The sequence below is a fragment of the Penicillium samsonianum genome, assembly GCF_028829775.1.
Source record: "Penicillium samsonianum strain IBT 33392 chromosome Unknown utg000006l_segment0_segment0, whole genome shotgun sequence".
NCBI classification, from domain to species: Eukaryota; Fungi; Ascomycota; class Eurotiomycetes; order Eurotiales; family Aspergillaceae; genus Penicillium; species Penicillium samsonianum.
Window position 1 is genome coordinate 139,938 of NW_026643264.1, and position 15,731 is coordinate 155,668.

General features: G+C 47.7%; 2 protein-coding genes across 2 annotated transcripts; both read left to right on the forward strand.

The window, feature by feature from the left end:
* Nucleotides 1-661: 661 nt before the first annotated feature.
* N7471_010302 (uncharacterized protein) lies at nucleotides 662-1,204 on the forward strand (the record flags this gene model as incomplete). The annotated part of the gene is made up of 1 exon (XM_057283021.1): nucleotides 662-1,204. One exon carries the CDS (start codon nucleotides 662-664, stop codon nucleotides 1,202-1,204), a length of 543 nt encoding a protein of 180 aa, XP_057132000.1.
* Nucleotides 1,205-2,478: 1,274 nt separating this feature from the next.
* On the forward strand, nucleotides 2,479-12,025 carry N7471_010303 (uncharacterized protein; the record flags this gene model as incomplete). Its single annotated transcript, XM_057283022.1, has 4 exons — nucleotides 2,479-2,779; nucleotides 2,831-9,608; nucleotides 9,682-10,640; nucleotides 10,695-12,025. 4 exons carry the CDS (start codon nucleotides 2,479-2,481, stop codon nucleotides 12,023-12,025), a joined length of 9,369 nt encoding a protein of 3,122 aa, XP_057132001.1.
* Between the last annotated feature and the right edge of the window lie 3,706 nt (nucleotides 12,026-15,731).

The window sequence follows — 15,731 nt, forward strand, 5'->3', positions numbered from 1 at the left end:
TATTCCGTAGTTTTGGATAGTAAAATAAGCCACGCGTAACTTGAGATCAGAGCGGCGGCACGCGGAAGGCTGTACGTAGTGGATTTGAGAGGGGTACTTTTTACTCGGCCAACGCACGAGTCGAAGTCCATGACGGACTAAAAGAAAGGGTCGATAACCATCATGCGGGAGGCATGCGGGAGGCAGACCAGATGATGCAGGAGACGGACTGGACCATGCGGGAGGCAGAATAGGCTATGCGGGAGGCAGAATAGGCTATGCGGGAGGCAGACTAGGCCATGCGGGAGGCATGCAGGAGGCAGACCAGACCATGTGCCATGAGTCAGAAAGCCCTTATTGCAGATTCATGGATCTACAAAAAAAACCTTTCAAAACACTTGAAAATTAAATACGGAGAACATTTGGGACACTTGCATACGAGCCTGCATATATGGCTTGCAACGCAAAGTGTACAAGCAAGTATCCATGTTGTTTCAAACTGGAATCGTCAGGTTGAGAATAAGTATTTCAGTATATATAGATAAGCTGTTCGAGCGTTCGTAATATGGTCAAGCTTCGAGAATTCAACATTGTATGAGAATCTTTTCCAAAAGTCCAAACTCCCCACACGTCACTTATTACACAGACATAACGTCATATCATTCGATTACCTGTATCCGTCATGTCTGAATCAGGAATCCACATTACCGATCCTCAAACTACCCTTTCGAAAAATCCAGCGGAATTCTATATCGAAAACATGTTCCAAATTCACAACCCCGACACTGGCATAGACTGGCTTAATATGATTAAGCCGTCAAACATTCGGAACCTACGCAGACTTTGGATCTCTGTTCATGCTGTATACAATCCGGGGCCGCACCCAGATTTCCTAACAAACAATCCTCCCAATGGCCCGCGATGGCGCGAGCTTCTCGAAAAACTGTTCACAGAAGCAGAATATCTCGAAGAAATGGTGTTATACCTTGATTCAGAACCGACTGTCAACCACCGGGGTCCAGCTGTGGATGCTGATTTTGCGCGAACGCTTGGAAAATTTTCAAATTTACAAAAACTGGAAATTAGAGGGTATTTTCCGAAGGAATGGCCAGGCTATTTGGAGAAAAGAACAGGACTGCGGGTTTGGCAGGAGGAGAGGCAGACAGAGCAGTATTTATCATCGCTGCGGGAGTTTCAAGAGCTTTTGAAAGATCAAACTCTTTGAATATGAGCAATGCTCATCTTTGCTGAATACTATACTCGCTAACGCTCGAATTCATATGCCGTGTAACTAGTCCTCCTTCCCAAACTGTCCCATGCTTGATCTTCAGATCTATAGTTCCACTTCCAACCCTATCTTCCTATGCTAGCGTGAGACCTGTTAGCCTGCATCTTGGCTTTCGCCCTCTATTGATTTTCTCTTTGTCGACTCATTTGGGTAGCCTCATTATGATTTCTTGATATGCACTTGACATTCAATTATCAGTTATCATGACGTAATAATGGCAATTTAATGTATAGCATGTGTAACCTCCATGGCCCCTGGTCTCGACATAAACAAGCGTGCGTAAGTCACTGAAACGGAAGCAATTATTAGTACTCTACCACATGATCAATTTTACCACTGTTCGAGTCCCTCTAATATCTAGGAAAAACATTCAATCAGCTATTGTACTACAACTTGGTGAGTTCGCACCTTATGGTGCGCTTGTGGGTGACTGCTCGATTATTCAAAAGTGGAGATTGATTTATTGTTAATGCGGGAGGCTCATTATCCACTACGCAGGAGGCCCGTGATGCAAGAAAATTATCATGTAAGGGAATCTCATTGGGTCATATCTTGCGGTGGAAAACCCAAGGTTGTGTGGCAATATGTGCCCTGCCCATGCTGTGTCTCGCTCCTTTTTGATCAAACCAGGAAGCAATGATAGGATTTTTTTTTAATTCAAGGGCCGTGGAGTCACTATTTCAAGCGGGCCTTCATGGACTGATCATAGTTTGAGAACCTTGTGGTAGAAGCCTTATGGAACACTTCCAATGCCATATGAGCGTTGAATTGAAGCTGAATTTACACATAATGAAAACTGCGGGGATGACCACATTTTTTTATCATAGATCGACAATAGTCGATATAATAGCAGTGAGTCAAGGAAGTCTCCATAGGGGGTTTGCTTGCCCCTTCTATCAGAGTGATGAATTCCACCTATAGGAGAGCTGAGACGGAACGATAAGCGCCCCTCACATTGTATGTGTTTCAATCTTCTGCTCGTGCAGATTGTGATAGACAGCATCATGCAAAGACCTTGTTCTGTGGAAGTCTAAGGTTATACTGTTTGTATAAAGGGGTCCAGCCTGTTGATTTAAAGACGTTCCTAAGTTCATTAGCCACTCTCTGAAGTCTCCTCGCAACCCAACTAAGCAAAAATTGGACCCAAAACTGGTTCCCTGCAATCCAAATCAAACTCCCACTACATTCGTCCCTCTGTCAAACTTTTCGTCATGGAAGATTCTGTTGCATCCAAGTCAATGACGTTAGAGGAGACATTGTACCTGTTCCGCCACATATTTCTCCCACCAGAAGTTCCCCAGGCAGAAGATTACAATGTGCAACAAGAACATCGTCTCCTCGAGAGCGTCGTTGATGCTCTCCGCAGGTTCAGCGATTACGTTCCGACCGCAGATACTACTATCGTACGTAAGGCCACCGAGATGGTTTCTCGCCTAAGAAAAGCATACAGCCCTCATGGGGACGTTGATGAAAAGCAGCTCGAGATGAGTCTGGCAGAGCTACCTATTCGGGGTAAGCATTGCAACAGGCAAATAATTGTGCTCATTTCTAACCAGGCCGTAGGTGGATTCCTCCCAATTCACGTTCGCGAGCAAAACGCAGGAATCCTCCTATACTGGCATAACGACGCGATACACATCGAATCTTTTGAGTTGTCAGCTCGCAATGAAGCCGTTACAACAACAGTGGGACGGCTGCGCCGTGCTTTCCCGGGTCCGACTATGGTTATGAATAGGGCAACTTTCGAGGAACCCGGATTCCGAGCGTTTATGGCGCAAACGGTTTCGAGAATGAGTCACCAGCCCGTTGCTGGAACCAAGCCAAGAGTCAAGAAGGCTGGACAGGAGCACGATGAGACCAGGGACACCACGCATCCCAAAATGGTGACAGAGCTTCTCATGTCGACTCTTCGTCCTCGATGCACCGACATCGCGTCTGTACAGATTCAGAAGAACACTCGCGAGGAAGTAATGTGGCGTGATTGCCAATCGCCGTGGCGCCGATCTGCATTATGGCTCCTGGTGCGCGTGACACTGCAGCTAGTGTTTCGCAGGCTGTCTACAGAAGGGAGCTTGGACGATCTGTACAAACAATTCATGGTCTTCTTCATGACCTCGATAGTTGACAGGGCTTCAATTGCAATACCCTCCGAGAGTCTCTTTCTTATGAATGCCAAGATCGTTCGCAGACTGCTGAAGCTTGACTTGGCAGTTGTGCCTGCCTGGTTCACCTCAGTTCAGGAAATCTTGAGTCGTACAAGCAGCGCAGTTCAAAGCCAGTGGACGCATATTAGGAGCAAAAATAGCCACAGTGTCGACATGCCACTGCTGCGTGATTTAAATTTCCGTCAAGATATTCAATGTGCGCTCCCCTGCCTTGACCGCTACATCGAGAGCATAGAAAATCGAAGCAACAAACGCCCGTGCAGAGAAAGTTTCCAGCCGCAATCGAAGTTGATCAAATACCAACGAACAGAGCTTCCAAATCACCTCGATTCACACGATTCTGATTACCAAGCGTACAACCTTGCTGCCTTTGAGGATTGGGTTGCTTCGGATCTCAATGCATGGCTGGAAATTCACCAGGGCGAGGAGGCAGCCTGTGGTCAACTCGGTGCTTTGATGACTCGATACTTCGAGAAAGCGTCTTCGTCGTATTCAGACAACCCCGAAGCTACATCAGTCATGCTTCTTACGCTCTTAGAGTTGTGGATTGCCTGCGACAAATCCGCGATTCACCTACATGAGACCCTGAGAGACTATGACGCATGCATACCAGTTGACTGCTTTCAATCACTTTTGCTGCCTTTTCGATCGCACATGGAGAGGCTGGCGTGTGCTGAAAAGTATCTGAGTCGACGTCAGGCTCGCCTTCGCTACCATGGCCCGAACATTTTCCAGGAATTCGGGACTTCCTCCTGCTTCGCTGTTCGATACTTCGAGCAGTCTCACAAACATCAGCAATTGCTTGCAGCCATCGAAGAAAATGCCACTCAGGAGAGGACGAAGAAAAAGGTCGAGCTTTGGGAAAAGCAGCAACGTTACCGGGAATTGATGGCATTATCTTCTAAGACACCATGTGAATCTGTCGAAATCATTGTGGATAAGAGACTTGGGCTTCGGGATAGAGTCCACCACAGTGATTGCCCCCGAGAACGTTATCAGAGGCAGGCCGAGTCGATTGACATCAGCATACATGAGTGGCCTCTGCCGACCAATCGTTCAAGGGCCAAAGCCACTGTCTTCGAACTTCGAGTACCCGAGCCCTTTGGAAGCTGGCGTGACACCACGCTGTTTTTCCTGCATCGGTGTTTGAATATGAAGTACGCGGTGGAAGAACGGCCCAGAGCAGAGCATCGTCCACACACATATCGAGGTCTGTCTCCGTTCTTCAGCAACCACGGGCGTAACCAGCGGATTAGTCTTCTTTCTCAGAATAAGCCTCACGAGAGAACTCATCGACGCGACAGGTTAATTCTCAACGTGACGGAAAATGATGTCTGCCTCAACAATGGACTTCACTTCCAATACTTTGACAATGTTCTCGGATGTTTTGTGAGCGGCTTTGACTGGACTCATCAAACAGAGACTTCCTGCACCTATAGGTTCCCGGCACACAGTTCAGCGCTGCAGCAATTTCTGTTTCGACCTGCCATGAATCCACATGGCCCGTCACCAAATACTGTCATTGCGACACAGTGCGATGCCCCTGCTGACATGTCACTGGAAGAATACAAGGCCCTTGCAACCATGCCCCTTGGACTGGAGATCCAATGGCAAAATATCCTGCTGGAACTGTCAATGCCATCGGTGGACATGAAAAAAATCGAAACCACAATCTTTGTGCTCCAGATAATCAATCAAGCGGGCCCATCCAAAACAGGCACGACATTGAGACAAGGACATGCGATTTTGTGCGACGAGGTATTCACAGTCGAGGTACTCTCGCGAATTGAAGAGACAATGGAGAGGATCCAGCAAAATTGGGAGACCATACATGGGATCAATAGTCTCATTCGGCTGGTTTTGAGGATTTTGTCTTTGTCTCCTTCTCAGAAAGTCTGTGCGATGTGCCTTCAGTGTCTAAACAACCTCCGCCGATCTGCTTTCCACTGGGTCAATCTTGTCAGAACAAAAGCTAGTGAGACTATTGATGATACACACAAAACCAATTTAATTGCAAAGAGCGTTCATATCGCTTTGGTCTGCACAGAGACATTCAATGCAGAAACCATTGCCCCTATGTTCGCCATCTCGGCAGATGTTTCGATCTTTCTGCAGTGCTGTTCAGTCATTTGGAACGGGAGGAACTCTCTAACAACAGAATCAGGTTCATTGCTTCAAATTCTGTACCATCGGTGGCAAGTTCTGTGTTATCGCAGCCATGTTATTCTCGCAGAGCGTATCGTTGAATGCAAGAACCCAGGACTAGACCTGGCCATCGACGCAGCCTGGGCAGCCTATGACAAGACCTCTAAGTGGTCCAGGGTGTCAAACGACGTGACATATTGGTTGTTTACTCGGTTTGCCGGCCAGTCCGGGTCTAGCGAAGACATGTTGTTGCACTACAACCTCTTGACTGGAGAGCTCCTTGTGGATGGCCTCCCGCTTGCACGTTTGCCTTCTGAGTATGAATCTCATCCAACATATCGCAGCTTATTCGGGAAATCTCAATTGGACGTAATGCCCAGCAACACACCGGGGATGCAATTTTCGTGTCAAAAGCAGTATTCGGGCTACACGGTACACTTCGGAAAAGAGACCGTGCCAGAGTCCACTGATTCCGACATGTCAGTCAAAGCGGTGAAGGGTGGGGAGCAAGTCTGGCAACTGGTTCCGTCTAGACTTTTTGCTGGAGTTTTTCCAGATGAGTTTGTGGAAGGCTATGCGCACTGGTATTCGGTCTTAGGGGACCTGGTGGAATTCCGACCCTTGAACGCGCCATGGCTGTCATCCAGTCAAAACTGGCAGCTCCAGAGAAGCTCTTGTCAAGCTTCCTGGAGCCTCAAGAGGAACGGAACAATTTTGGTCAGCACCATGTGCCAAACGGCCCAAGTAATATCCAATGTTTTTCAGCCGATTGAAAAGGCTTTGAAAGTGCATTGTATTTTCCACGAGGCCTCTTCGAATCTACATGTTGAGCTACCGCGCCTTCGATTGGAATTTATCCTCAAGTCACAGTCTTCTGCAATCCAATCTCGACAATATCCTGGCATGTCAGTCGATAGTAACCAAGTCTTTGACTCATTGATTGGGCTACGCAACACGCTTCTGCTCACGAACCGTGACTCTTACGATCAAGTGGTCCTCATACCTGAAGGAGCTTTATCTTGGGCCAGAGATGGCAACCACGTTCGTGTCGAGATCGGTTGGCAACCTGCGACCACCATCCATGCGTATCCCATCGATCGCCAGCTCGGACGGCTTTTGGACAATGGAAGCCTACAGAGCAAGCTATATCTCACGTACTTGCATGCTCTTACGTCTTTCTGCCTGTCAGATCCACTCACCAAGAAGACCGGTACCGAGCAGGCTCTGTCTATACTTCGGTCCGCGTCCCTGAGGTCTTTTGATCGCCTGCAGACAGAACACATTGAACTCCTCAAGAGCATCGCATCTCTCACTCCTGCCAGAAGATTCTATCCTGATAATGAGCAAGTGATGCAGAGCATCCACTGGCGGCAAGGCCTAGGCTGCCTCTCTCAGCACCATGGCTTTCGCGAGGAAGTCGCAGATATACTGGACCAAAACCGTCGCATGAGCATTTTCCAACTCGGGACAGAGCTTAATCACCCGTCACTTCCACATGTGGAGCAAGCACTGTTTTTGCGGGAGCGAATCCGCACATCTTCATTCCGCGCCCCAGGATTCGGCGCCGACGATCATACGCAGGAGCACGACAGCATGTACAACAGTCTCGACAAGAATCGGATATCTTGCGCAGCGTCTCGAAGCTTTGCCGTTTGCAAGATGCTTTACAAAGGGATCCCTTCTGTCCGCAAACTTCAATCCGAACAGTTGACCTCGCATCTTTGGCAATTCCTCTCTTTACCCACCGGGGTTCGTGGCCCTCATACTCCATTGGACACGAAAAGGTTGAGGTACGATGCTGAGTGGATACTAGAGTCAAGAGAGTTTCTTGTCAGTAATTGGTGCAGCATACACCACCTCGCGTGCTCACAAACCCGCCGCCTCGGCAAATTCCAGCTCATGATCTGGCTTGCAGCCCTTGCTTTCTCCAATGAAGCTAATATGATTGCCCTTGAGACCATTGTTTCACTTTTTGTGATTCGTGACCTGGCTTCAATCCATCTGCCAACCAGTGCGTTGTTTTTGCCAAAAGAGGGAGCTGAGATGATTAAAACTTCAATTCGCCGTCAAATCGAGTCGGAACAGCGTAAAGTCACTCCAGAGTCAAAACTTGCGCCCGAAACGAATGAGACATTTCAAAAACTCATGTCGCGCAGGGATAGACTCCGGAATCAAAATCGGGAAGCCATTAAGAAAAGTTTGTTGCTACATTTTGAACGCGAGTGGCCCACCCGATCACCGTCCTCACTATTAAATCCAACAGTGAATGACTACTTTGATGCACAGGAGATGATGATGAAAGTTTCAAAATTGTTCAGTATCTGGTTCGACAATCGAGATCTGAAGCGATACATCACCGACATTGCGAATGTCACTTGCCATCAACTGATCGAAGAGGTCGAGATTCAACCCTACCAGCTACCACATCCACCTCAAAGTGCACCGAAAAAACGTGGCTTTGTGCTCTTTGATGACCTACTCGGCCCGCAGCCAATCATCGACATTGAAGAACCGCAATTAAGGAACCTTGTCTCTACATCACCGACAGGACAACCTCCAGCTCCCACATTGGTGGCTTTGCTAAACTCTTTGGGTATACAAGCCAAATCCAAGTACGAGAAAAACTATGTCGAACAGTTACAAAGCAGTGTTGCTTCGTTGAAAGATGGCAGACAAGAAAAGCACATCAATATGGCTCAAGGAGAGCTGGAGACAAATATTTTGGACTATCTTGCATCGTGTCAAGAATATGTCGACAGGGTGTATCGATCACTTGTGTCTGAGCTCTGTCCTCGTGGGAAGACCACCTGGTCAGGGACGATGCATCCTTTCAGGGCAAAAGTAATCGCAGTAGCCCTGGAACTGCAGCAGTACCCAAGGCTGTCACCAGTCCTTCTTTTGGAGCAACTGTCGCGCCATCGATGGGGTCCACTAGACCTAGATTGGAAAAAATGTTTCATTGCTTACGGGTGCTCAATCACTAAATTGCAGCGAGCGAAACGACTAGCTCGCCTTCTCAAGCACCCGGACGAACTCCTGAAAGAACTCGAAAATTTAGGACATACGAACTGGCAGCCAATCCAGTTTCCAGAGACTCTTCTGCTTGAGATAGAGAACGGGATTCTGATAAGAGGCATTCAGGAGGAAATTGCGGCGACAATGAGGCACTTTGTCCCAGGAAAGAATGCCGTCATGCAATTGAATATGGGCGAGGGGAAATCTTCAGTTATCGTTCCTATGGTGGTAGCAGATCTTGCGAATGGAGTTTGTCTGGTTCGCGTGCTTGTGGCCAAGCCGCAATCGCGACAAATGTTTCAAATGCTGGTCACGAAGTTGGGTGGTCTCTTGGGTCGTCGTGTGTATCACATGCCCATTGCACGCTCTCTGAAATTTGGAGAAGCCGAAGCAGAGGAGATTGAACGCATGTGTTTAGAGTGTATGTCGCAGGGCGGTGTCTTGCTCGTCCAACCCGAGCATATCCTATCTTTGAAACTGATGAGCCTTGAGTGTTTTATTGCTGGTAAATGCGCCGTGGGCCGTTCTCTACTTCGCACGTTGCAGTTCTTCCAACACAACTCCCGGGACATTGTGGACGAAAGCGATGAAAACTTTAGCGTCAAATTTGAATTGATCTATACCATGGGATCTCAACGCCCCGTCGAGCTCAGCCCACGACGGTGGATTGTGGTACAAGAACTGTTACAACTAGTTCGAGATTATGCTGGTCGCGTCCAATCCGAATTCCCCGACTCCATTGAAGTGAGCGAGCAGCCACACGGCGGTTTTCCACGGATACGTTTGCTCAAACAGGATGCTGAGAAAGCTTTGGTTCAATACGTCGGAAGGCACATATGTGAGAATGGTATTGGCTCTCTGGCAATCTCGAGGCAGGCTCGGCCCATTCGAGATGCCGTCTACACCTACATTATGAAATCTGAGCCTCTGGTGGACGAAATCGCGGCGGTGGAGTGCGGGGATTCCGCAGGATTTTTGGGGAGAGAGCACACGGGCATCCCTCCTGTTGATACGGGGTCTGCTCGCTGGGGGCGTTCTAGCCTTTTGCTTGGGTCAAAAACGATGGCGCGTCAACTATGGGCCTGATAGGAGCCGAAATCCACCGACAAGACTTTGTGTGCCATATCGAGCCAAGGATAGCCCTTCCCTTCGGTCAGAATTCAGCCATCCCGATGTCGTGATTCTGTTGACATGTCTGAATTACTACTATGCCGGACTTGGCGACGACGATATATTTCTCGCCTTCAATCATCTGGTCGGGTCAGACCAAGCCAGTGCAGAGTATCAAGAGTGGACGAACGATGCTTCTAGACTTCCACCCACCTACCAGCAGCTTGTGGGAGTGAATCTGGATGACCGGTCTCATTGTACCGATCATGTGTTCCCCGCTCTGCGGTTCTCCAAAGCTACTGTAGACTACTTCTTGACACACGTCGTATTCCCGAAAGAAATGAAGGAGTTTCCTGACAAGTTGTCTGCGTCGGGCTGGGATATCGGGGAGATCAAAACACATCCTACAGTAGGGTTTAGTGGGACGAATGATTCACGAGAAACCCTACCGCTGAGCGTCTCGCAACTCGACCTGCCGGAGCAAAACCACACGAATGCGTTGGTGCTGGAATATTTGTTGCGGCCAGAAAATTCCGTGGCCTGCATTCCACAGCAAGTACAGCCATGCAAGTCAGATGCCGAGATCATATTGGATCTGGTATTGGATCTGAATCCACCGGCCCAGGTAATTCTTGATGTGGGCGCACAGATTCTGGAGCTCAGTAATCATGACTTGGCAGCGCACTGGCTAAAACTGCTCCCAAAAGAAGGACCAGTCCAAGCGGTGGTATTTGTAAACGACAAAGACGACATCTGCGTCCTGGATCGAACTGGACGTGTTGAACTATTGCAAATTTCACCGTTTGCAAGACAGATGGAAGCATGCTTTGTTTTCCTGGACGAAGCACATACCAGAGGAATCGATTTGAAGCTCCCGTCTAATTATCGTGCGGCGGTCACGCTGGGTCCGGGTATCACGAAGGACAAATTGGTTCAAGGTACGAAATTTGGATTCTTCATATCAGGCAAAGCCAGGACTGACTATGCTCCAGCGTGCATGAGAATGAGAAAATTGGGCAACGGACAGTCTGTCGTCTTTTGCGTTCCAGAGGAGGTCAAGTCCAAAATCCTGGCCTTGAGTGGCAAGGACAAGAATTCTCAGATCACTGTCGCGGACGTGCTTCTCTGGGCCATTTCCGAGACGTGGATTGACAGCCGACACAGTATTCCCCTTTGGGCGGTCCAGGGTACACGATTCGAGCGCCAACGGGAATTGTGGCAAGCTTACCGCCAAAATGATTGCCTTGATCTGACGCCGAGACAAGCCCAGGAATTTCTCGAGCCCGAATGCCAAACTCTTGAACAGCGATACCGACCTGGTCACCAAGCGCGGCCGTCATTTAACTGTCCTTCAGATACTAGCCCGAATCTGAATTTGATTTGGAAGCGCTGCCGCAAGTTTGAAGATCTCGACACTTCGTCCTCCCTTCAAGAGGAACAGGAGCGCGAGCTCGCACCAGAGGTTGAAAGTGAGCGCCAGGTTCAGAGGCCTCCAAGTGCTGCACCCGAAACGCACCATATCCATCCACACATATCTTCATTTGTCACTACAGGCATTCTTGTGAGGTCTTCCGAGGCCTATGAGCCAGCATACCTCACGCTGCGCAATACCTCCGCCGCCTGCTTTCTGGACGTATCTCAATTCCCATCCAGTCTACTAGCTTCCAACGACTTCGTTAGGACCGTCAAGACTCCCCCCGGCTCACACTTTGTTGCTGATGCTTTCCAACGTCCTGTCAGATGGGTCCTGACAAGTCGAAACCATGTTGTCGATGACGGAACACCTCAGTTGCGCATGATGATCATTAGCCCTTACGAGGCCAATGGTTTGATGTCCAAGATACGAGAATCACGTGTCGTCACTCTTCATTTGTATGCCCCACGCCAAAGCCGAGGATTTCCCTCTTTGGATAGACTTAGGCTATACACGGTCCCCGACGATGTTGTCAAAACCGAAATACCTGATATATTCCGTATGCTGCTCAACCTGTTTTCTGGGCAGCTGTATCTTGAATCATATTCCGAGTACAAGGACCTTTGTGAATTTTTGGGGGTGGCATCTGTGAAAACGCCGCCCGGTCTTGTTGTCGCTGCGGATGGATTCATCAAACGAGCTTTCCCGGGAGCGAAGACAGGCTTCAGTCAGAGCCCGCTCAAATTCCTTGAGATTCTAATGTCACAGATTAGGAAAGATTGCCAGCGGATTGGACGGACGCATATTGGTAAAATTGTCAGTGGTCAGTTGCTTTTTCCGCTCGACTTCGAAGAATCAGCAACAGCATCCATAGAAGCCGGTTTTCAAATGGCTAGTCTCGGTCCATAAGCAGGTTCTCCCTACAACCAATGCCGTGGATCCATAGATCCCTTTTCTTTAATCAAGAGATTTTTCGCTTCATCCATTGGATCGAAGAGAACGCGTGGAGTGACAGAACTATTGAATATGTTGAAAAGGACACAATAATATCTTCCTTCAAGAACACTGCAGCTGAACTGATTCAATCATTGCGCTTCTTGGCTTGAGTAGTTGAGCCTCAATTAATGCCAATTATTGCTTCCAAATGGGGGACTGTTCATATATGGCAGCAGGCCTTTCTGGGTATAGCTTGATCATGGAACTCGTTAAACAGCAATTCGAGGCGCAGGACAATGAAAGAACCTCAAGCAAAACCAAATGATGAACCACCATTCCCATCAAAAGGTTGCATATATATAGTCAATAATTGTCTATAACATATCAAAAGCCCAGTTTAAGACCAAGAACGAAAGTTGCCCTGAATCATGGCGTACTAATATCGGTACAACTCAAAGCACCCTGGAAGGTCACAATATTTGCCGGTCGGTTAGTGCTTGAACTTTCCAATGAAAATTTCCATGATGCCGCGAGCAGATGGGGTAAAGCGCACGGGATTACTTGCGTGCTTACAACTTTGGGCAGTTTTCATGCGGATATTAACCATTTGATGGATCTAGAGGCAATGGAACTTGGCGAGATGGGATATAGCGAACAAGCCACGCATACAGAGACGCGGGAGCACGCACAACGGGCCAATCATCGGGCGAAGAACTGGTGTGAGCACCTCGCACCAGTTAAGCATAGAGTATAGGGGGTCACGATGGCAAGATATTGCGTTATAAGCTGCGCGACCTCGGGAAACAGGAGTCGGACAGGCCATCGAGAGGCATTGTTCTGATGCCGCGACTTATAGTAGCTTATAATAAACAGCATCTGTCCGTCGTGAAAGAAGAATCAACGTGGTATTCCGCCACCGTAGGCCAATAAACTCGTCACGGCGACCTTGCTGCCCTGAACCGAGAAAAATGGGACCATCACGACTCGAAGAAACCGCTGGACGGCATTCTTATACTGCTGGGCCGCGTCGGCCGATACGACCCAACGGCCCTCGACGTTCTGGGACCAGAAGGTGCGGAAAAGGCGGCCGACCCGAGTTATCAACCAGTCCTTCGCCGGATTCAGATAGCACGTGTTTCGCGAATCAGTCAGGAAGGATTGGCCGGGGACGACCTTTGCTGCCACTGGGCTTCCAGCCGGGCTTCTCACGCCAATGGCGCCTTATAACGTCAACGCTCCGGACCACATACCCGCATTCGGATGTACGGGTGCATAATAATCCATCATTGTGAACTGACAATCCGGGAATGGGATCGTGGACGGCGGTGGGCACTTCCCAACGTTCACACTACTACACTCTGTTCCACTGCTGGATGGCGTGCTGTAACTGCCTTCCGGTGGGTAATCCCAGTCGGTGTTGGGCTCTCTGGATGTGAAGACTGACTTCACTTGGTCGGACTCCGATCTTGCACTGTTTGCAAATAATGATGGGAAATTCCTACGGTTTGATAAAAATCTGGCTCTCCATATTGCTGTGTGGATATATGTATATAAATATATACGACAAATATCTAAATTGTATAACAAACTAGGGTGGATGAAGTGGTGGAATTTTTCCAAAATTGAACTGGACAATAGCTGGGACTTCTAAAGACCCCTGGATTTCTTCTTAACCCCGTATTCATCTAATTGAACTTTGGACTGATCAACTTGTTAACCCCAATGTTGATGTTTTGGGTGGTTTACTACGGTCGCATATCCACATCTGGGCCCTCACCAAAAAAACCCCCGATTTTCAATCGTAAAAACTTCTATCAATATGGGTCAAATTAACTCTAAATTGAACCTGTTCAAAATCTAATAATCGTGGCACCGCCTTTTACCACCACCTACCCGGTGTTGGTGGGCCCCACCGGATCCCATATTCTCACCGGATCCCAGATTTTCAATTAAAAATGCATTCAACACACTATTTACAAATAACCACCATGACTATCTATATACCAATTTCCACTATTACTATCTCTTGCCGCCATTGATGCTTCATGCTCAGCCTCAGCTAAATCCCTTGCCTTTTGGGCCTGCTGTTCAACTTCCAATTCCTTGGCTTGCTTGGCATGCTTCCTCTGGAGCTTCTTAGTATCAGCCTCATCCCTTTTTGCTATCATCCTATTTGCAGATATAGGAAATAGAACTGAATTAGAAGCTCCAAGAATCGATTTCCTACTTCTCGGTTGATTTCTAGCTTTCTGGTGGGATTGAGACTTCTTTAAAGATGTCTTTACCAGATCCAGCTGTTGGGATAGAAGTGTATTTGCATCCATACTACGCTGGATATGCCGTCTCGCTTGCTGATTTTGAGATTTCAGATGCTTAATAAGCTTAGAATTAAGCTTATTAACCCGAGGAATGGTATCTGGGGGCGAATTGGTGACTGAGCTTAGGATCTCAGGCGGGGGGAGGGGGTAATAATGCGTATTATACCACCCTCTGCTTCATCTTCCCGGCGTAAAGGAGTAAGAACAATCTCTGGATTGAAAGGGTAAATACCCCTAGATTCAAATGAAGATCGAATTACCCGGTTGGTAAATGCTTTCTTCCGAATATCGTGGATCATCCTAAAAAAGTCTTCCTTTCTAGTAACACTTCCACCCCACATCATAACTTCGTTATTGGCGGAACGAAAGTAATGTTTTAAGCATTGAAAAGCTTGACCATCTAGCGGCTGGCAGAGATGTGTTGTATGGGGTAGAAAGTAAAATGGAATAATGAATTTCTCCTTACAAAAAGTAGTAAATTCAATGGTAGTATGAGAACCATGATTATCCATAAGAAGAAGCCTTGGCCTGCCTTTATTAACACGAGAAATTGACGCTTCGTGAAATGAACAAAGCCATTGAAATGCAGTTTCGTTATTGATCCAGCCATTTGGTGTAGGCTTAATTCGAAAATCTGGGATAGTGATATTTTTATACCACTCTGCTATATGGTTACTACCCTTAGGTAGGAACCATGGTAGCATAACCCAACCATCGGCAGCAATACATTCAATGCCGGTAATAGACTCATTTTGACCGCCGGTAGGATTTGCATATGCACCGCATGGAGCAATAACCTTTTGACGCTTTCCTTGGCCAATTTGGAAGCCAGTTTCATCCCAATTGAAGATCTCATTCTTTTAAAAACCATATTGATCTATAACCTTTCGAAGACTATTAAACCAAAGAAGTAATTCACCATAGTTCTCGCTTTCAAACCTTACTTTTTCAGTAGGTTTTAGGCTAATATATGGGATGTCTGGTGGGAGGCGCTTGATGAAACGGTATACCCAGTTGTGGCCAACCTGCCGGTCGGAACCAGCAGTCTTTAAAAGCTGGTTTGCAGATCGCTCAATACGCTCTGGGCTATTTGTAGTATATGAATGGCGTAGGGTTTGGATCCAAGAAATCAATGCTTTTTCTTGAATTAAACTCAATGCCTTGCCTTGGCTAGCAATAGTCGAATTGGACTTCCGACCGTGAACGCGACCGCGTAGTCGATCAATTGGAACCGCAAATTCCCGCGCCAATTTAGCTAAATTGGGCTTATTGCTTTTCTTATAGGCTTCTGCGGCCTGTAGAGTTCTCATTTCAATATCTTCAATTTGATCTGACATCGTGGGTTGGTATAAAATGGGTAG